General features: G+C 28.5%; 2 protein-coding genes across 3 annotated transcripts in view; one reads left to right on the forward strand and one right to left on the reverse strand.

The window, feature by feature from the left end:
• The window catches only part of Nost (Nostrin), a 410,702-nt gene that overhangs the window by 82,533 nt on the left and 303,770 nt on the right, over window positions 1-24,399 (reverse strand). The gene's annotated exons all lie outside the window — the stretch shown is intronic.
• On the forward strand, window positions 5,929-7,330 carry LOC140447729 (chymotrypsinogen B-like). The gene has a single exon (XM_072540545.1). The coding sequence runs from the start codon at window positions 6,040-6,042 to the stop codon at window positions 7,297-7,299; it is 1,260 nt and encodes a 419-aa protein (XP_072396646.1). The 5' UTR covers window positions 5,929-6,039; the 3' UTR covers window positions 7,300-7,330.

Genomic DNA, 24,399 nt, shown 5'->3' on the forward strand with positions numbered 1-24,399 from the left:
AGTTATTGATGAATGAGATATTAATATGAAAGAGAATTCAAAAGAAATCAAAGAAGACATAAAAAAATTGGAAGAGAATTCAAAAGAAGTCAAAGAAGACATAAAAAAAAATGGAACAGAAATTGGAAGAGAATTATAGAAAATTAGAAAAGAAAATAGAAGATAATAATAATAAAATTGTAAAACAAATGGATAAAAAACTTGAAGCTGCAGAGAAAAAAGTAGCAAATGAAATAAAAAGTATACGGAATGACTACAAGAAAAGGATAGACAATGAGAGGACAGAAGTAAAGAGGATTATTCAAGATAATAATATAGATATAGAACAGAAAATAGAGTTGCAGAAATGTAACTTAGAAGTAAAAATTAACGAAGACAGGAGAAACACAGAAGAAAAATTAGACGATATACAACAAAATATCCAAATAAATTGTAATCAAATAAGAAATGTGGAACAGAGAATAGATGATATTTCACAAATGAGAGACATAGGGAGACCTTACTTAAATTTAACCAATGAGACTGGGTTTAAATTCTCTGGTAATATAAAAAATTTGGATCCTAGAGTATACATAAATATAAAAGTGAAACTGGAACAAACCATGAAGTGGAAATATCCAGGAGTGGCTAGTATACCTGTTGAATACAAAGCACGTGGTGTTCGTGTGTATTAAGGTATAAAAAATTGCTTATTACAAGCTTAAATTTTTATTTTAAGAAGATCTTTTCGGAATTAAATCATTCCATCATCAGTTAAATAAAAAGTTGTTAAAAAACATTGTATGGCCACTTAAAAAAACTTTCGAAGGACATCCGTATTAAAATATAATCCTCATGGTTTTATCAAGGTAAATGCAATAGACTTAACTTATTGATTATTAAAACTGAAGATGGGGGCATCTTACATGACCCCCTGTAGCTGGTGAAGTTTTTTCGACTTACATTACCTCTGATCTGTTCTGGAGTCTTGGGCTAACTGATATAAAGATGGTATGAAAAATCAGTTAGTGTCATCATCACTAACTGATTTTTCATACCATCTTTATATCAGTTAGCCCAAGACTCCAGAACAGATCAGAGGTAATGTAAGTCGAAAAAACTTCACCAGCTACAGGGGGTCATGTAAGATGCCCCCATCTTCAGTTTTAATAATCAATAAGTTAAGTCTATTGCATTTACCTTGATAAAACCATGAGGATTATATTTTAATACGGATGTCCTTCGAAAGTTTTTTTTAAGTGGCCATACAATGTTTTTTAACAACTTTTTATTTAACTGATGATGGAATGATTTAATTCCGAAAAGATCTTCTTAAAATAAAAATTTAAGCTTGTAATAAGCAATTTTTTTATACCTTAATACACACGAACACCACGTGCTTTGTATACATAAATAGTTTAACACATAAATTAAGATTTGTGAATAATATTAATGATATTAAAGATTATATTAGAATGACATTAAATGACAATGCAGCAACTTGGTTTGCTAGTATTGAGAATGATTTAGATAATTTTCAAACATTTGAAAATAAATTTTTAAATTATTATTGGGGTGAATTAGAGCAAGCCAAGTTTAGAGAAATTCTATATTTTGGAAAGTATAATCACAATTTAAAATCAAATATGGTAGATTATGCATTAAAACTGATAACAGTTGCAAAATATTTAGAACCACCACTTAGAGAGGAAGAAACAGTCTTAAATGTATCTAGACATTTTGATGCTGATGTTGTCCAAACAGTAACTGTACAAAATATTCAAACAATAGATAGTTTTATTAATTTTATTCAAAGAATACAAAGAGGCAATATGACAAGTAATAATAACAACAGAAAAAACAATAATAACTTTCAATATAATAAAAATGATAATCAACAATATAGACAATCATATAATAATTATAGATATGGTAATAATTTACAAAATTTTAATAATAATAACAGTAATTATAATAGACAACATTTTAATAACAGTACTAATAATAATAGACAAGATTTTAATAATAGAAGAAATACAGAGCGACCTAACTCTAACAGACAGGTAAATTGTGTTCGAAGGAATAGAAGCTGCGAAGACAGGGAACGAAGTAATACAAGGCAGGAAAATGTGAGTAGAAGTCATAGTAGGGAAGGACATTGGACATCAGATTCAAGTGGTCAGATACAATCTGACAATTCTAATAATCAAAATTTTGTGCAGTAAACTTTCTAAATTACAAGTTAGGCCATTGCTATTATGAAAAACCTTCTGAATTTATTTCTCTAGATGAAGATAAAATTATTGAATCTATTAATTTAATTTATATAAATGCTTTGGCCAAAAATAAAATGATTAAAATTATGATAGATACTGGTTCAGAAAGTACTTTAGTCTCGGAGAATTTTATTTTTAATACATTAAAACTATCAGATATAATAAAGATTCCAAAAATTAAAATTATTGGTGCAAATAATAAGAAGTTGGGTGAAATTGATAAACTAGCCAATTTTAAAATTAATATTCTTAATAAAGAAATTAATATGCAAGGATTTATTGTCAAGGATTTATGTGTTGATATATTAATGGGAAATGATGAATTGGAAAAGAAGAAAGTAAAGATAGATTTTGAAAAAAAAATGGTAACTTTGGAAGGGCAAATAATTAAATTTATGCAGAAAGATGAGGTGGAAGAAGGAATAAGAGTTGATAGGATATTATTAAAAGAAAATAATAATGTTTATGAAGAAGAAATGTATTTTGATGATAGGGAAATGTCCCAAAAGAATGTAAAGAATAATTGTAGTGAATATTTAAGGAATGGAAATTTTAAGCAGATGGATGCCTACGAGGCGGAGTGCGTAAAATTGGAAGCAAGGACTAATGAGTACATAATGAAGAATAATGTTATTTGTAAAGAAGAAGATATGATGAAAGTTTTAAATTGCCCTGAAGAATATAAATCAATAGTCATTTCCATATTGCAGCAACACAAGGGACTTGTCAATAAAGAAAATAGAATTGCACAAAATTATATCTATAGTATAAAAGTTAAAGAAGAACAAGATTTTAAAACAAAATCATACCCAATACCATATAAATACAGAGAAGAAGTAAACAAAACAATTAATAATATGTTAGAAGATGGAATACTAGGAAGAATTACAGAAATGTCATTTTTCACTAAAATCGATTTACAGCATAGTTTTTGGTTAATACCTCTAGAAAGAAAAAGTAGACAGTATACAGGATTTCAGATAGATGGAGTAGTATATCAATTCAAAGTAGTACCATTTGGACTTCAATCATTTTGCAGTGCTCTATGTAGATGTCTTCATGATATTTTGGATCAATATGAACATTTTGTAATTCACTACATTGATGATATATTAATTTTTTCTAAAACTGCTGAAGATCATGAGAAACACCTAAACATTATAATAAATAGATTAGACAAAGTTGGACTAAAAATAAATCAAGAAAAATGTACAATTTTTCAAAAAGTAGTGATATATCTAGGTTATAAACTTAACACTAACAGCTTACTGATATATCCATTTTATTCAATAGACTTGATTTGTTAAATAGATGGTAGATTTCTTTGTTGTGAATCAATTTGGCATCATACTTGTTGAATTTTGTATATATGGAAATTATTTTGTACCCTAAAAATCATAATTTGGGGTTAGATACAAAATTGATTTTACAAATGTCTTTCTAATATAATAAAGTATAAAACTTACCAATTTATATGGATGAAAGCCTGGTGAATGGAAATAATTCCTAGATTTTGTCTATAAATAAATAGAACACAATATAGATTATATTTTTAATTAAGGTTATATTTTATTCTCTGATATAGCATCCATTGATCCATTTGACATGACAGTTTGACCATAGAATAGCCGAACTGTGCTCCGTTGTTCTCTGCTTTGACATAGACAGCGAACAGGGATGTATTTGATAGAACAATTAAAATAGGAAATTAAATTATTTCATTTATTATAATTACTAAGGTATGTGGATAAGAAAATTAATATTTAAAAAAATAATAAGTAAATTATTTATTTTAAATTTAATTTTGGGGTGTTGAAATGATATTATTTAAAAAATTAATTTATAAGTTACACATTAGATAATATTAGATATTTGGTTATTTTAATAAGTTATATACTAGAGAATTTTATAAAAATATATTTATGTGAGGGCATTTTAAGAAATTAGCATATAATAATTGTAAAAAGTTGTATTTTAATGTTGTAAATATATTTAAGTGAGCCATGTAACTAGGCAACACACTATACATACTCTCCAAGTGACATTTTAGGAATTAAAGTGGGGTTATAATAATAATGTTAGTTTAAAATGTTTAATTTATATATATTTAATGATTTAAATGTTTATTCTGATCTGAAAAGCCTAAATGTCAACAAAATTATCAATAGAACATTAACGAATTCTCCAGAATGCAGAATTTGATCTTTGTTGACGGTCGAACATTCTGGAAATAATGGTGATGTCTGTGGATCCAACATATATTTTTTTTCGAGAACATCCATATAGAAGAAATAGAACTAAATCGAACATGACTTCTTACCAGATGGTTCTGGAAGATTGAAAAGATATAAATACCCGTGATTTGGATTCAAGATAGCCAGTTTATTATGAAAGTTAGTAGAAGATAGACTCATTTAGTGAAGTCAATTGTTCAGAGTTTTCAAGATAGTACAGTCAGAAAAGTTTTAGTTTTAGTAAGTCAGTCAGGCAGTTTAGTAAGAAATATGAAAGTTAGTTGGAGTCAGTGAATCAGTTACAAATACTGAGTTAAATGAAGATTAAAAATTATGCATATATTTTAATGCACATTTATAATTATACACAAATAATTATTGAAGATTAAAAAAGTATATTAGAAACATATTGGAAGAAATTAAAATTATATTATGATTGGAGATTAGTATAAATCAACTTATAATAATTGGATATTGGTATATTGAAAAGAAGAATAAATATAAATGCTGTTTGCTGGTTTGCTTGGTGGTGTATAAATGCTGGTGAAGAAAAATATATCTTAAATTGGTAGAAGCTGATAATTGGAAAAAGTAATTTCACAAAAACAAGGATAACCGAAGCACGAAGACATTCAGGGGTGATTAGAATATATATAGTGGAAAACAGTTCATTTAGGCATTCAGTGAAAGAAAGGTACAAAATTTTGTTAATATAATTTAGTTAGTGTCATAACAATTTCAATTTTGAAGATAGTTTGTTTAAATTTTACATTGTCTATAGAATTTAATTAGTTTTATAAGAGTATCAATTTAAAGATAGTTTATTTTAAATTTACATTGGCTAGGTTAGATATATATGTGTGTTTCATAATAGTTATAATAAAGATAGTTTAAAAAAGTACTTACAAACTAATTCTTTGAGAACCGCGATAAAAACCCAATATTATAAAAAAAAACACTCATTGCTCATCATTCAAACAAACAATACATCATAACAATATATATATATATATATATATATATATATATATATATATATATATATATATATATATATATATATATATATATATATATATAACATTTAACTTATTCTGGGTCGTCCTCGTTTTTCATTCATTTTCATTCACTCGTTCGATAATACATTCGATAAACGATGAAATGGAAAAGTGAAAAATTTAAAAGATCGTATTATATACAGAGAACTGACATGTTATAAGAACTGCTGTCTGAATTGTTGCCAAGAATTGTGTTACCCCTTTTTTGTAACATTATTAACATAAGACATTAAACATAAATGATTTCAAAAATTACGGTATCTCTTTATTACTAAAGCCTAATAGATACGAAACATGGAAAAGAAAGTCCACCGATACGGTAAAGTACCGAGAATTTCGTGAATCCACTTTACTGATAATTCGAAACACTTAAAGACCCGTCCGATGACAATTAAAAACACATCACATCAGCTAACACTAACACATTTTCTTAACAATTTGTTCGTGTTTAAATGAATTGTAATACAGAAGATATTATTAGTGTTCAAAAATATGTTCACATTTAAAATTTTGTGTCTACTAGTTACAATTTTACAAGCTTTTAGTGATGTTAGTGAATCAAAACATAAACACGATGATGACTGCTATAAACCACCTAAATTAAAAGATTTTGGGGATTTCAATCCATTTTTTAGCACCAAAGGTAGAAAGAGGGAAGGTAAATATGGAAAGAAGCACTACGAAGAGCACAATTCTTATCTTTCACCATGGATGTTTTTAAGTCCACCACCTCAATATCCTTATGAAGGGGAACAAATGGTTAATTCATATCAAAACGAGCCAATCATATACCCCTATCGAGGCGAACAACCAATGTACCAGTACGAAAGAGAAGAACCTGGACCAGTGTATGGACGTCAAAACGAGTACTATCAACAGTTTCCTCCTAGATTTAACAGCGATGAATACACTGAAGACAAAGAGTATGTTCCACCCAGGTATCGCGAAAATCATAGTAAGGAAGAAACTTGTGGTGTGTCTTTTAAAGTAACTGAGCTAATAGTGAACGGTGATGAATTTGAGGACGGTACATATCCTTGGTTAGTTGCTCTGTTTGTGTTGCGAAATAATCGGTTAAATTATATCTGTGGTGGTACCCTAGTGTCTCATAAACACATTATAACAGCTGGGCACTGCATAGTTCGTAATCGTGAACCAACTCAAGCGAAGGACTTAATGGTGTCGCTAGGAAAATGCAGTATTAAAAACTTGCCCATATCAGATCCAAGTGTTTATAATATTGGAACAGTTCACGTTCATCCAGGATATAAATATTTGTCGTCAGATGGAGATATATCCATTTTGGTACTAAAAGACAACGTTCAGTATACCCGACTGATAAGACCAGCTTGCCTCTGGAATCGAGACAACGACTTGCAAAATATAGTAGGAATTAATGGGATCGTTGCAGGATGGGGAAGGAATGAAAATGGCACTCTTTCTATGAACCGACCAAGGGCTGTCAAGGTACCTATAGTGTCACAAGAAACGTGCCTAAGGAGCAACCCTCAGTACAACTCCATAACTTCGCAAAGAACTTTCTGTGCGGGTACCCCTAATGCAGGACCGTGCAACGGAGACAGTGGTAGTGGTCTAGTCATAGAGCGATACGGCAAGTGGATGTTGAGGGGAATAGTTTCTTTATCTTTAAGTACTGGTGTGCCTGTCAACGGCTGTGATTTGAGTTTTTACATAGTTTTTACAGATGCCAGTAAGTATTTATCGTGGATAAACGATATTATGAGGGGATAAATATATGTAAGATAATATACGTTAAAAGTAATTTTTGTTTGATTTATATAGAAGAGATCACAGTTATTTCTTATATCTAATGTAGGAAGGTAAGGGTTTAATGAATTGAGTTTATGTCGAATATCGCTGAAATATAGCTTATTTTAATTTTCCTTTACCGATTGTATTTTTTTTTTTTCATTTTGGTTTATTAAACCTCTAAGGTGTTTCATTTTTCACTTATTGAATGTTTTTTACAATGCGACCTACGAAAGTTAAATATGTCATTGTTCTTCGATACATTTTTACAGTTAGTTTAAGAAAAATACTAATTTATTGTTCATAAATTTAAAAATGATTTTCTACATGCATGCGAAACACGAAATTTTAACGAACTATATTTAATGGAAAAACTGGTTATTTATTGCATCAGTGAATTAATATTTTTGTTCCACTTATCTATCTGTTATTCTACTACAGCCTTTTGTGGTCATGGCAAACATAAATATTCAAACCGATGCAATATTTAGTCCATTTTCTTTTCGATTGTGTTAGGTTTTAAACATTTACATTTTATTAGAAATCTCATTGATTACTATAATTGACAATTATAAACACAAAAGTACATTCACTTGCTCAGGGATACTATAATTTTAAAAATACAACTGCACTTCTAGCAGCCTCAGTTAAAAATTTATTCTGGCAATAACATAATTTCAAGATTTAAAATGAGTAATAGAATTTAAAAAAAAAAGATGATAGTTGTGAAGAAGAAATAGCAAAGCATCAATAAACTTATTACCTAGGAAATCAAGGAAATAATATGAAAGAAGTTACGATCATTTTAATAAGAAATGTTTCGATAAAAAAAATTGTAAATTTTACAGAAAATTAGCTAGCTTCTCCGGAGGTTTTTATAGGTAATTTATTCTTTATTTTTCAATACGAGAATCTAATTACCAGGAGAAACACTTAATAAATACTACGAAGAATTGAAGAAAATAGCTGGCAACTGTAATTTTGGACCATAGAAGGATATATTAATACGAGATAAAATAGTCAATGTAGTCAGTGGGGTGAAAGAATAAAGAATAAGAGATCGACTTTTGACTAAAGATAATCTCTAGATTTGAATACAGCTGTGGAGCTACGTGGAGCTATAAAAATGCTGCAACAGGATCTAAAAACAATAAGTAATAATGAGGGGAGTCCAATGAAATTTGTGTAATCAAACGGTCAACTAGAATAGAAGAAGGAAAAAAGAACCCCAGATATATTTATCAATCTAGTGAAAAAATACAGTAAAGGGACCCCGGTTTGTACAAAAACGAGTTTGCAAGATATGTGGAATACAACGCCAACTTTATAAATGCCCAGCATGTAGACAGGTATGTCATAAATGTTATAAAAAATAAGTAGTTTGCTTCTTGTAAAACATTTAGACATCATGAGATTGAAAGTGAACAGGCTAGCTACAGGTGCATATGTATACATACGTAATTACCGAGTATATTATAAAAAATTTAATTCAAAACAACCAAAGAGCGTTGTAGGTATTTGGGGACTGCCGACAGAAGTGAATACGTCTTATGACGTATTTTTATTATATATTTATGTAGGTTAATGAAATTTAATTTAACTTTTGATTATTTTAATTAATTTTATTTACATAATTGTATTTAATTTCATTTAATTTTATTTAATGTTATTTAATTTTATTAATTTTTTTTAAATTTTATTTAATTTTATTTACTTTTATTGAATTTTATTTAATTTATTTTGTTTTATTTCATACAAATATTTTAAAATAAAAATTAACCAAATTGATCCATTCATTGTATAGTTCGTTCAAAACATTATACCCAGTAAGAAATATTCACTTCAAAATATTAAAGTAAAGGCAAAATAATGTTACTGGTTACAGTAGTAAACAATTAAATGTATTGGGATTCTGTAAGCTGAACATATTCGAAAAGAAACAATTTATTTTTTGGTTATAGTGGTAATTAATTAAATGTATCAGGATTCTGTAAGTTGAAGATATTCAGAAAGAAACAATTTATTTTCTAAATTTAGTATAATTAAAACTGACCATAAGTCGGCTTCAATTTTATGTATAAATGAAGTACAAGAATTAAATTTGATCATTAGAAATATTAATAAAATTAGTTGTACTGAAACAGACACAGATTTGAAATATATTCAGTGGTTTAAAATAAATTAACATTATATCCCGTGGAATTAATTTAAAAAAAAGTTATACAAGGATGAAACTGTAGATAAATCAAAAATTATGGGATTAAGCCATAATTGATTATAATAGAAATTTTATAATTTTTATTTGACGTTTCGATTTCCACTCCGGAAATCGTTTTCAAAAAACATTTTTTTAAATTAGTATTAATAATATATAATATACTGTTTTCCACATTGACGGTTGACTTACATAACAGTATGTGTGGGAAAAAATCATTCATTTCACGTAAAAATCTTTACAGATATTTGAAGCTTCTAAAAGGTATATGAGGGTTAGCTGATAAAAAAATCCGTAAGGACTTATAGCTGATTTTTCTTTGTTTTTGTTTTAAATAATCTTAAAAAGTAAAAAAATATTTTTTACTATAAAACGATCTTTATGCAGTTTAAAAAAATGTTCAAATAAAAATTGTAGATAAGTTTTTCAATTTGCGAGTTTCTAAATTAAAAGCATACATAACAATTCACCAAGATAGTTACAAAAAAAAACTTTATTTTGCAGTAATTTATAAATGTTAACTTTATTTTTGCATGTAATATAATTATTCAAAATTGTGGCAGTTAATAAGTTATTAAAGTTTGGTAAATTTCAAATAGACCAAGTTGTTCAATTTGTTTATCCCGGAGAGCGATTATTTAAACAAATGTATTTGCCAAGACAGTCACCCTAGAGGTATTTTCTAAATCGCAATCGTTTTTTGAGGCTTTATTTTTAAGGTATATTAAAAAACTTCAACATTTTCTTAGATTTCCTATTAAAAAGCAGTTTAAAAAAGGGCCGACTTTTATCTTCTAAACATTTATAATAACTTTGACATTTTTTATGGCACATGCTTGCAGGTAGGCTGAATGAATAGCGGGTGAAAAAACACAATTTAAAAAAAAATCAGAACCTTCTATGACCTTAAGAGCTGAAACAGATTGTAAATGAAGATCTAAATTTGACGATTCAACTTAAAGAGTTCATACACAGTTAAAAAATAAAAAGTTACAACCCATTAAAGTGATGGAACTCGTAAAATATTGCCACGGAAAGATGAAGAGGAAAACTGTCCGCTGCACTATCTTGGCTTGTTCTTTGTAATTGGTCGTAGAAGGTTCTGTTTTTTTTTGTAAAGTGTGTATTTTCACCAACTTTTCATTGAGCCTACTTACAACCGTGTAACATAAAAAATATCAAAGTATTATTATTGAACAAGAAACACATTTATAAATTTCTATAAGAAGTTTTGGCTTCGCATTTGATGATAGAAGTAAGTCGGTCATTAATACTAATATACCAGCAGATATTCATTAGTTTCTTAATTTTTTAAAATTTTTTCTTTGATAACAAACATGAATTTCATTATTTAATTGTTTAATGCATGTAATGCCCCTTTTATCATTTAATTCATCATCTTCGACACGTAATGCATTAATAATAAGGAAATTTAATTGGAGACATCAACTGCACTTATTACACAGAATGACTAAACGTAGAATGCCAAAGGTTAAGAAAGTTAAAGACTTCGGTGAGTAAGTCACTTAGCCTACTATCAGTGGTTCAATCATAATAACTTGTTAACCAAATTATATTTAGTTAGGTAGTTAGGTGTTTGTTATGATTATTATCAACTACAAATAATAAACTGTAACATTTACGACAGTAACAAAAATTGCTATAAACGTTTCTAGTTATATAAAAGTGCTACAAAAAAATTATTAATGTACGTAAAAAAATCATTAAAGTATTAAACTCTAAGCATTATTAACCAATTGTTGAAAATAAAATGAAACTTCAGGGAACAATTAGGTTTCGTTAGCCTCCTAATAGCGTCATGACGGGCTCTGGTAGAAGTAAGCATCCATTCCCGAGCTTATCGTGAAACAGGAGTCAGTCAAGAACAAACAAATAACGCAGCATAGGTTTACACGTCAAACTTTCGAAGAAGAGAAATGAAGAGAAACTACTAAAAAGTAGTCAGTAAACTCAAGATGAAACTCATCAAAAACGGCAAAATGCAAGCAAAATGCAAATCTATTCGAATTCAAAGGTATGCACAAAATAATCTTTTAATGCATCTTAAATCCCAGTCTACAATTTACAAGCCATTAAGACTAGAAAAAAATAAAAAATAAAAAAAAAGAATAAAATCTGATGTATAGAATATATTTATCTAACTCTCTAAATTCCTATTTATATTGGTTTAATATTCATTGAGTAGTCCAAATAGCTTAAGAAATATCTTCGGAAGTTGTGAATAACTATATTTATAACATAATTTCAGTTTGTTTCAGTTAAAAATTTTAGAACGAAGAATTGAAGTTACGTACACCCATTTTCATACATACTAGAAACTATATTTTCTGCAAAAAGTTGCTTGCAATTAAGATTTTACAGCAGATAGACATGAAAATTTGTAAAAAAAAAGTTATTAAAATATCGTTTTGAAAATTTTTTGATTAAAGAAATCTTGTGGCTGTTCCAGCATTTTGTAGTTTACGGCATTTTTCAGTAATTCAAATACTGGATTATCATGCAGAAGAATGATACTACGTGATAGCTTTCCTAGTCGTTTTCATCTTATTGTTGGATATAGCTTATTTAAAGTTTTATTATACAGGTTTGTATTCATCCAGATTGATTGTGAGATTTTAATCTCACTCACATTGTGTATTTAAATTTAGACGGTCGTACTCCTTTCAATATATATTATATATATATATATATATATATATATATATATATATATATATATATATATACATATATAGATATACATATATATATATATATATATATATATATATATATATATATATATATATTATATATATATATATATATATATATATATATATATATATATATATATATAAACTAAGGAACACTCTAAGTGTGTTACTCTTCAAGTGTTCCTTAGTTTATATTGGATTGACGGCCGTACTCCTTTTCTCGAGATAAATATATATATATATATATATATATATATATATATATACGAATTAGTTTCTTTCTAAATCTACAAAAATTAAAACATTGTAATTGTATATTTATGTATATATATATATATATATATATATATATATATATATATATATAAATATACAATTACAATGTTTTAATTTTTGTAGATTTAGAAAGAAACTAATTTTGAAATTTAATTTATACTAGAAAGACACTCATGTGTGTTTATTATATTTTACGTTGTTGATAACTAGTTTTTGATTGTTTAGATGTCTACGCATTATAAATTATAGAATATTATGAAATATTTAATTTGTATAATTAATAAGTAGCGGCAAATTTATTTTTAAATTTAGTCAGGAAATTTATTATTGTTAAAATAAAATTAAAATAGAATGCAAGAATTAATATTAAACTCAATAGCCTTCCGAATTGAACCGCCCCGAGAATATAATATATACATATATATATATATATATATATATATATATATATATATATATATATATATATATATATATAAATATATATATATATAAATATATATATATAAATATATATATATATATATATATATATAAATATATATATATATATATATATATATATATATATATATATATATATATATATATATAAGAAAAAAGAAGTACTTGTGACTCGTTTGGAACAAATATATAACTGTTTTGGATGGGTTGGAGTCAATAAAAGGGCTATTGGTTAACTATTTTTTTATTCTCGAACTTTCAATTGTGTTTACAATTATTATCAAGAGCTAAAAAAGACAAAATACTTACAAGGTTGAACTAAAAAGAAAAAACAATTTTTGTTAACTTACCAAATAAAAATTAGTTGTTTTATATATATTATATATAAATCATAAAGAAAGAATATAATTATAAATTTTGCTTAAATTTTGAATTTCTGATCTTTTGTTTAAACTATTATCACTTTTGCTAATACAAACCATTTCCAAAAAAGTCCTTTTAAATTTATTACTTTCATTACATAAAATTTTAATGTTATCAAAATCCATATATTATAGACCATATTATGGATTTTGATAACATTAAAATTTTATGTAATGAAAGTAATAAATTTAAAAGGACTTTTTTGGAAATCAGAAATTCAAAATTTAAGCAAAATTTATAATTATATTCTTTCTTTATGATTTATATATAAAACTTGTAAAATGTCATATTTAATTCTCCATATATCTGTCACATTCTTTCAGACATCTGTCAACGGTGAATAAATCTTCTTCTTTTTGTTACTAAACAAAAAAGAATGTTTAAACGAAATTTTATTTTTGGCAATATAATTGTCAAAAATAAAAAATTTATGTTGGCATTTATGACATTGAGGCTATTTGTAATTGGTTGCTATTTGAACTTATTTATAAATTCAATTATTTTTGTATTAAAAAAAATGTTTTCAAAATTATAAAAATTTTCGGAGAAACATTTATTGGATTTTTTTTTTTTTTTTTATTATATTAACGCATCAACCACGCAGGGTCATTAGCGTATTTAGATTAATACAATATAGATACAATAAGTAAAATATACATTAGTTTACAATAATAATAATAATAATATCTTTGTATGTTACAATGTTCATTTTAGATCTTTTGAAGGAGTTGGCAGTCTTTAAGATAGGAAAATATTTTTCGGGTGTCTGTATTTTCTTCTAGGGCATCTCTTAGGGAGTTGGGTATGTTATATTTTAGTCGTTCACTATTATATTTGGGACACTGTATTAAAAAATGTTTAACCGTTAGAGCACTGTTGCACACTTCACATACTGGTTTATTTTTGCGCTGGAATAAATAGTCATGAGTAAGTCGTGTATGGCCGATACGGAGACGGGTAAGTATCACTTGCTCTCTCCTGTCTTTTATTTTTGGTTTCCAAAGATGTGAATGTTTGTTGACTTCGTATAGCCTTGATGGAGTGTTGTTCCAAGATTCTTGCCATTTTTGAATTATTTTTTGTTTTAGGTATGGTTTTAAATCGTTTTGTACCAATATATTACTTTCTTCGGACATCGGGTTAGTTGGTGCGTTCTTAGCCAGTTTATCTACAACTTCGTTACCTTCAATTCCTATATGAGAAGGCACCCATAAAAAGTGAACTTGGATGTTCTTATTTGCAATGTTTTTAAGTTCTTTTTTAATTAGAAGTAGAAGGGGGTTGTCACAGTACAATTGAGTCAGTGAGGATAATGAACTTAAAGAATCTGTGATTATTATATATCTTTCTTTGTTTTTGTTTTGTATTAACAGTAGTGCTTTTAGGATTGCAAATAATTCAGCCGAAAAGATGGTTGTAATTGATGGCAATTTGAAACTAACTGAGGAGTCTTCCGAATAAATTGCTGCTCCAACTCTGTCTTCATTTTTTGACGCATCGGTGTATACGTTGTAGGTATTGCCATATCTGTTTAATAGTGTATAAAACTTTTGTTTAATGACGGTTGATGATATCTCTGATTTTCTTAGGCTTGTTAGACTGATGTCGATATCAGGAATAGATATTGTCCATGGTGCTGGGTTGTGGATTGAAGAGGTATCATAGGTTTTTGGAAATTGAAAATTTAATTTGGATAAGTATGATTTTATACGAAAGTAAAAAGGATGATCAATTTGATGTGTTTGTTGGAATTTATTTGTAAATCGATCAGCAAAAACGTTATGCAGTACTGGATTATTTCGGTTTGATGACACTGCCGCTGCATATGTTAGGCTTAGATATTGTCTTCTGAAAGAAAGAGGAAGTTCTCCACTTTCCCAATAAAGACTTTGAATGGGACTTGTGTAGTGAGCACCTAAAGAAATACGTAGACATCTATTTTGGATAATATCCAGTGACTTCAAATGTGTTTTTTTGGAGGAGTTGTAGACGATGGCTCCATAGTCAAGTTTTGATCGAATTATGGATTTGTAAATAAGTATTAAACTTGAATAATCGGCACCCCAGTTTTTAAAGGCAAGGGATCGTAGTAAATTTATACCAGGTAGACAGGATTTTTTCAGCTGTTGAATATGTGTCTTCCAAGTTAATTTTTTATCAAACGTCATACCCAAAAATCGGATTTCTTCTACATAATCTAGTTTTTGTTCGTGTAGATATAATTCTTTTGTTTGGATTTGATTTCTCTTTGAGAAACATATTGCTTTCGTTTTTGTAGTGTTAAACTGAAGTCCACTTGTAGCTGACCATTTCTCAATGTGTGTTAACGCTTTTTGAATGTGATTGTGAATCGTTGCTATGTTTTTTCCTCTACAGAAAATAACTAGGTCGTCAGCGTATAATCTAGCTTTGACGGGGTTTTCAATTTGTGTTAATATCGAATTTATTGCTACTAAGAATAAAGTTGTGCTTAAATTTGATCCTTGTGGTATACCATTTTGTTGAATTTTTGTTTGAGAATATGTTCCGTCAACTCGAACTTGAAATTGTCTGTTTTCAAGAAAATTTGAAATGTATTTTAATATGTTACCCCTTATTAACCAGCTGCTGAGTGTTTTAATGATTGAATATTTCCAAACTGTATCATATGCTTTGCTTATATCAAAAAATATTCCAACACAATGCTGTTTTATTGCAAATGCTTCGTGGATTTCTGATTCTAAGTCAACGAGATTGTCTAAAGTTGAGCGATGTTTTCGGAAACCACATTGTTCTGGAATAATTAATTTGTTTGCTTCTAAATACCACAAAAGCCTATTGTTTATTATCTTTTCTAATATTTTACCTATGCTACATGTGAGTGATATCGGTCGATATGTTTGTGGATCTGATTTTGGTTTAGTTGGTTTTTGAATAGGTATTATGACTGAATTTTTCCATGATTTAGGAAATACGTTTCTGGATAAGATTATATTGTAGATTTTGAGTAGGTGTTCTTTAGATTGAGGGCCTAAATTTTTAAGAAATATAAACGGTATATTGTCGGGTCCAGGACAAGTGTTCTTACAATTCTGAAATACATTTTCTAATTCTTCCTTTGTTATTTGTATATTGAGATCGTTATTGTTTTGATCGTAATATTCTATAGGATTTTTTTCTTCTTTTATTTTGATTTTTAAGAAATTGGAAGTATAATTTAAGTTACTTGAGTTATATTCATAAGTAGATGCTAGTATATTGGATATTTCTTCTGGGCTTTTATAAATAGTGTTATTTTGAGTTAAAAAGTTTATTGATTTATGGGGTTTGGAACAAGACATTTTGTTGACTTTTTTCCATATAGCTGTTATAGGAGTTGAACTATGTATTGTGGTGACATATTCTCTCCAAGAGTCACGTTTGGCTTTTTTAATGGTATACCTAGCGACTGCCCTTAATTTTTTGAATTCTATAGAATTTTCTTGAGTTTTTTGTCGTTTGAATTTATTAAAAGCTTGTTTCGATTGTTTTAATGCTTCTTTGCAGTCATGATTCCACCAAGGTACCGACTGATGTTTGTGATCGTACTTAATTATTCCAACGTACTTTTTTGCTGATTCTGTGATTACGTTTGTCAGAGAGTATATTGTTTTGTCTATATCTACATTGTCATTTAGGTTTTGCAGGTTGTTTTCAACGTAATTTTGAAATTCTGTCCAATTTGCGCCTTTTAAATTCCATTTTAGTTGTTGCGGGGTAGTTGATTGTAGTTCATTGCTTATTATGATAGGGTAGTGATCACTATCATATAGATCTGGTAACACATCCCACGTAAGAGTATGTGTAATTGATGGTTCGCAAATACATAGATCTATACAAGAGCCTTCACCTGTTCTTGTGTCAAAGCGCGTATGTTGTCCGTCGTTAAGAATATTTAGGTTGACTTCTTCTATTATTTTTTCTATTTTTCGACCTAGAGATGTTAGTTTTGCTGAACCCCATAACGGATTATGTGCATTGAAATCTCCAATTATTATCCTTGGAGCAGGTAGTTGATTTAATAAGTTTGAAATTTCTTTTGAATCGGGTTCTTTATTGGGGGGAATGTAAATATTGCAAATTGAAAAAGAAATTGTGTCTGTGACTCTAATTCCAATTGCTTCAATAGTTGTTGTGAGTTTTATCAGTTTAGCGTCAAAGCTATCTTTTATGTAGATTGCTACCCCTCCGCTTGCAATTTTCGAATTTTCTCGATTTCTAAAAAAACAATTGAAATTCTTCAAGTCATGAGCTTTGTTGTTTTTGAAGTGGGTTTCTTGTAAACATATCAGACTAGGTTTATGTTTTGAAATTAGTAATTTTAACATTTCTAAATGGGTGTAATACCCATTTATGTTCCATTGAATTAGAGAGTTGAAAATGATGTGTTATTAATTTTCTATTGATGCGTCGCTTTCTAAGTCTGTTTGAAGGTCTAAGTTGATTTGCTTTAATATTTTATTTTTTATTCGAGTGCATTTGACTTTAATTTTTCGGTCCTTTAGGTAAGGGTATATATTAGTTAATAGATCTGTGACCTCTGCTGTTTCTTCTGTATACATTTTGGTGACACTTAACGGGTCTGGTGAGTTCTCACAGTTTTCAAAAAAGTCTAATAACTGTTTGTAAGTTATAGGGTAGTTGGAATTTGGGTTCTCAAATAAAGGTTTACAGTATCTTAGCATTTCTTCTAGTGTTTTTTGTGGTTTGACATTTTGATCTGATTTTACTTTCTTCTCTTTATTTTTTGGTGTAATAAAAGTAGGTTCCTCTGTAGATGTAGTAGCTGGTGGAGAGACTTGGGAGATTGTGCGTTTGTTTTGTGCTTTCCCTGTGTTTATATGCGTTGCCTTATTTTCTATATCTATTTTTGGGTAGTTTGTTGTTTCTGAATCTTCTTTGGTTAGCTGCATGTGTGGTTTTTCTTGTTGGCTATTTTGTGGTTGGGTTTCTTGTTGTGTGCTTTCTTTTGATTGTTGTTGTTTAGTGTTTGTCTGGGTTTTTTGAGTTGATAGATTAGTTGTATTTTCAATTGGGTTTATATTTGGAACTGGATTATTTGATGTTGAATTATCTGTTGTAATCGCAGTAGACATTGGACAATTTTTTGTTAAGTGGTTGGTTTGTTTACATGTTTGACAAGCTTGGTTATCTAATGAAAGGAAAATTCTGTATGTCGTTTCCTCATATGTGATAAGAAAAGAATCAGGTAAGGGCTGGTTATTTAGTGGAGATATGTATGTTTGGCGTCTGAAACTCAAAATATGTTGGAATTGTGGTGTTGATGTGCCTATTCTTAGGAATGTTATAGGTGACAGAAGATTTAATCCATGTGATTTCAATGCGGATATTAGGACTGAGTGTGGGATTGAGGGACAGACATTGGACAATACTAATCGCTGACTGGGGCTAATTAGTCTACGAGCTTGTAGGAGTTGATGGTTTATTTGAATTTTTTCATTTCTGTTTATGAAATCCTCAGCTAGTTTTTCGTTTGCTAAATAAATACATACTCTATTATTTGATAATTTTGAACAGAAGGATATCTGGGTTGGTTGTATCAGATGACTCAAAGCGGACAAGTAATCATCTAGTTTGGTATTTTCAATTGAATCAAAAATAATTGCTTGTTTTCTTGATGGAAATATATTGGATTGTTGTGTTTGATTGGTTACGGAAGAATATGTAGGTGATCCATTAAATTGATATGATGAGGAGCTGTTTGGTGTATTGTTAGTTGTAGGAATTTCAGATTGAATAGAACTATCCATTTTTAATTATCATTTGTAACTGGAGTACGGTCCTGGCAAACAACCTTCTTAGTCTGCAGTGGAACAGGTTTGGTATAAATACCTGTCCTAGATTTTGTAGGTTATCCAAAATAATATTTGATAATAGTAAAAACTGTTATGTTTAAAGTAACTTACTATCTCTGTTGTGTTTATTTTTGTTATTTCACTGCTGGATCACTAATTAACGAAAATATTTTTAGTATTTCACTAGTTTTTAAATTAATTATGAGAGCTCGATTTAAAACACGTATTAGCTACTATGTTCAGAGTCGAATCGTCCATTTATTGGATTGAAACATTTTTGTATTAAATATTTTGAAAATGTATTAGCAGTAATTTTTACTAAACTAATTTTTACTTGGTAAGTTAACAAAAATTGTTTTTTCTTTTTAGTTCAACCTTGTAAGTATTTTGTCTTTTTTAGCTCTTGATAATAATTGTAAACACAATTGAAAGCTCGAGAATAAAAAAATAGTTAAATATATATATATATATATATATATATATATATATATATATATATATATATATATATATATATATATGTATATATATATATATATGTATCGATATATATATATATATATATATATATATATATGTATATATATATATATATATATATATATATATATATATATATGTATATATATATATATGTATCGATATATATATATATATATATATATATATATATGTATATATATATATGTATATATATATATATATATATATATGTATATATATTTATATATATATATATATATGTATATATATATATATATATATATATACATAAATATACAATTACAATGTTTTAATTTTTGTTGATTTAGAAAGAAAATAATTTTGAAATTTAATTTATACTAGAAAGACACTCATGTGTGTTTATTATATTTTACGTTGTTGATAACTAGTTTTTGATTGTTTAAATGCCTACGCATTATAAATAATAGAATATTATGAAATATTTATATTTTTATATTTTTATTTATTATCCAATTCATACCCATACCAACCTATACTGACAGGTACTTACACGCAGACTCACACCATCATACTGCACAATTAAATTGAAAGAATGAAGAAATGCACAAAGTCAAAACAGCTCTAAGAAAAAATGAAAAAGCACAGAAATCCCGAAACAACAGCAAAGATCCAGAAAAAGAAGAAAAACCAGTCGGTAAAACTATCCTGCCCTATATAAAGGGTACGACAGACAAAATCAGCAGAGTTCTAAGAAAAAACAAATTAGAAACTATTTTTAACACCGACAGAAAAATCGCAACCATATTACCATCAGCAAAAACAAAAGTTGCATTGGAAAATCAAGGCGTATACAGGATCCCGTGTGAAGACTGCGATAAATCGTACATAATCGATAATCGAATGATACAAAATAGACATAGAAACACAGGACACAAAATAGACTTAAATGGAACAACAATGCTAGCCAACACCGAAAATAAGGCCAAACGTGTAATCAGGGAAGCCATAGAGATCGAAAAACATCCGAAAAATTTAAACACCAGAGATGATGCCCAAAGACTCCCAAATACGTGGAAAACAATTCTGCAGAAAAACGTAGAAATTAAAATAGCGAAAAAGACCATGCTCACTCTACGCACAGGACCAATGACAAGAAGCGCAACAAGATATTTAAACTCAGCGTGCAGCGACCGAGAAATCAGTTCGCCTGGAACGAAGCAGAACTAATCTGACTTGACAATACAATGGCAAGTGTGACCTTGTCGCTAAAACAATGGTTTTTCTAAAAACCAAAAATATTTAACGCGGAGTCAAACCCAGAAAACAACTGAAACCACATATAGCTCCCGCGGAAATATATATATATATATATATATATATATATATATATATATATATATATATATATATATATACATATATATATATATATATATATATATACATATATATATATATATATATATATATATATATATATATATATACATCTATATATATTCTAAATATCTAATTTCCGAACAAAAATGGAGTCTGATCGTTCTTTCCCGTGGCCCTTCAGATTATATATATATATATATATATATATATATATATATATATATATATATATATATATATATATATATATATATATATATATATATATATATATATATATATATGAAGGGCAACGGTAAAGAACGATCAGACTTCATTTTTGGTCGGAATTTAGATATTGGCGCCATATTCTAGCTTTTCTTGGAAAGAACCCAAGCATGGTTTCGTTTGTACAATAACGAAAACCGTACAGAAGATAATAAAGGGGAAAGATATAAGCCAACGGAGAAGAATGACCAGGTTCCACGCGCTGACGGCTAATAACGATCAGATTCCTTGTAACTAAACGTAGATTGTCGTTTGCATATATAGCATCTTAGCTTCAGTTCTATTCTGTAATCGCTAAGCGGCGTGATGAATCGCCGTGTTCAAACCATAATGAAAAATTTACTTAAATTTCTTGAAAATGTCCTATGGCAACTAGGCAACTATCAGGATTTTAAAAATAGAAAAAAACCACTCACTGTTTGTGTTACACAATGTTTGTGTTACACAAAGACCACTATTTTGGCCTATATCTTACAGCCGTGGTAGTTCCCTCAAAAAATCAGGCACGTAAGAGAAAATTGAAACCTGTTCCACTAAAGAAGCTATATAATAAACCTCTGCCTATTAAGACTGCAAAGTTCCACGATTTATTGCACCTAACCCAATTCCTGACAAACCCTGAAGCGCATTTCTTTTACCAAGAACTAGTTTCCGATGCCTGTACGAATTAAGGTAGTGATGTGGAATTTGTCGACGATCCACCAATCGACATTTAACGCGCAAAATAGATCAGAGTCCAGCTCCTTAATTACAAATTTGAAGATTTCAAGTACATATATAATTAGCAAACTATTTTTTTTCCTTTTTGTATTAAAAAATCTTATAGTAATAAACTGATAAATAAACATTTTGTATTTAATTTTCCTGAACCAAAATAAACGACTTAAAACTTTAAAATTCGATTTGTACAAAATAAACAAAATGTGAGTCTGATCGTTCTTTCCCGTAGCCTTTCATATATATATATATATATATATATATATATATATATATATATATATATATATATATATATATATATATATATATATATATATATATATATATATATATCTTTAAGGAATATGACCGTTTAATTTAATATAAAAAAGTGCACTCGTAGACAAGAGTTGTGCTACATCTATTTAATGAAGACGTTTCGCCCACTGTTCAATGAGTATCATCAGTTCATCTAAAAGAGTGTTATTAGCGATACATCTAATATGAGAAACAATTAAATAAATGATCTTACCTTTAAAAGATCTGTAGCATTAATTATGGTATTAATGTAAAGAAACATCAAAAATTAATTTAATAAATACATCAGCAAAAACAGAGAAACACAGAACGCCAAAAGATTCCCAATTTAAGTAATTTTATATTAATTTTTTTTAATTTAACTTTTGACATTGATTGATTATAAAATCTATAAAAAAATGTAATTGTCAATCTTGAAATGTTATATTTACAACGGCACTTCATGCAAAATAAAGTATTTGAAAGCTCGAATGTCAGAACTGACAATCAGCTGGTGAGATTGAAGGAAAAGTTTTGTAGATGCCAACATAAATGTTATGATATAATAAAAGAAATTGAAGAAGAAACCAATAATTAAAAGTAGAATACGGAAGAATCAATTTTGTAGTATTAGTGCATGGTAAATTTCTCTTAAGTTGCTGATATTAGTTCTTTTATTTAATGCATTAGGTTGTTTCAAAATATGACACATCTCCATAAACTCTTATTAAGGTAAAGTGCCCAAATCCCGTCCCCCTAAGCAAAATCCTAAATTCTGAAATTTGATTTAGAGTTAAAATAATGGAAAAAACTGATTTAAGTAACTTAACTCTATGTCTAAGAGTTTTGCTAGTACGATTCTAATAAATAAAGTTTCCTGAAGTAAAAATAAATAAATAAAATAAAGCAAATTTCGGTTCTTTAAAAATGGTATCCCAATTCCGTCCCCCACCCATTCCTAGTTAAAATGTATGATTTTTTTGTAAAACATGATATAAACAGTACTAATATCTGTTATAATAAATTTATTGAAATAGGAACATGTTTATACATTTTGATAGATAAGTTATATCTATTTACACATCCAGACACAAATCACAAACAAAATTTTTGACCTTGGTTGAAGTTGAACACATCTCATGGCACCATTGAAGAATTCCGAACACCTAATCCATTGTTCTCCTCGCTTATCTTATGAAAAACGTTTTCCACAAATGGTACATGGTGCATCTTCATCACCAGAACTATCCCCATCATCGGTTGATACCAGTGGAACTTCTGTTTCGTCCTCAGAGTCACTTGAATTTAAATCCCACTTCGTTGTTTTCTTCTTGGGACGTTTGTTCAATGATGTGCCAGGATTTTAATTATCTTCCATGACGAGACGTTTCTTAGGCTTTGACTGCCTCTTCTCTTCTGCCATTCTTTTGTAAAAAGATTTTCAGAGAAGTTTTGTGAGGAGATCCAGTTACCAAGAATGAAGTACCAGCTCTAGAAGATGTGGAAGGTCTGATAACTAAAACATTCTGGATGTCTCGTGGACTGACCACTTGAGGTGGGACTGGAATATTCTGGATGTCTCGAAACTGACCGCTTGAGGTGAGACTAGAACATTCTGGTTGTCATTATCCCGTCCATTGGCAGGCACTTCTTGCTGTTCAAGTTGTCTAGCAATAAAATCATGCTCCTGAAAGACATCAGAATTAAATGGATGGATCTCAGTTTTCTTAAACCCATTGACGGCCATTTCAAGAGTAGCTGCACGAAGATACGCCCCACAAAAGAGACTGGATATTTGCAGTTTCCTGACAACTCTATTTGGGTTACTAGCCAACCATTGTTTTATAGCTTTTACGTTTCTAGTTTTCAAAGGAAACATAAACGATACATCCAAAGGCTGTAGCTTGTCTGTTCAGTATGGAGGAAGGCAAACTATAGATACTCCTGACTCTCTTTCAATATCAATAAGTTCGAGATTTCCAGTGTGGGAATAGTGACCATCAAGGATAAGCACAACAGGATTCCCTTTTGATGGGTTCACAATGGAACTGAAGTATTTAAACCA

Source organism: Diabrotica undecimpunctata, chromosome 8 (assembly GCF_040954645.1).
Source record: "Diabrotica undecimpunctata isolate CICGRU chromosome 8, icDiaUnde3, whole genome shotgun sequence".
Lineage (NCBI taxonomy): Eukaryota > Metazoa > Arthropoda > Insecta > Coleoptera > Chrysomelidae > Diabrotica > Diabrotica undecimpunctata.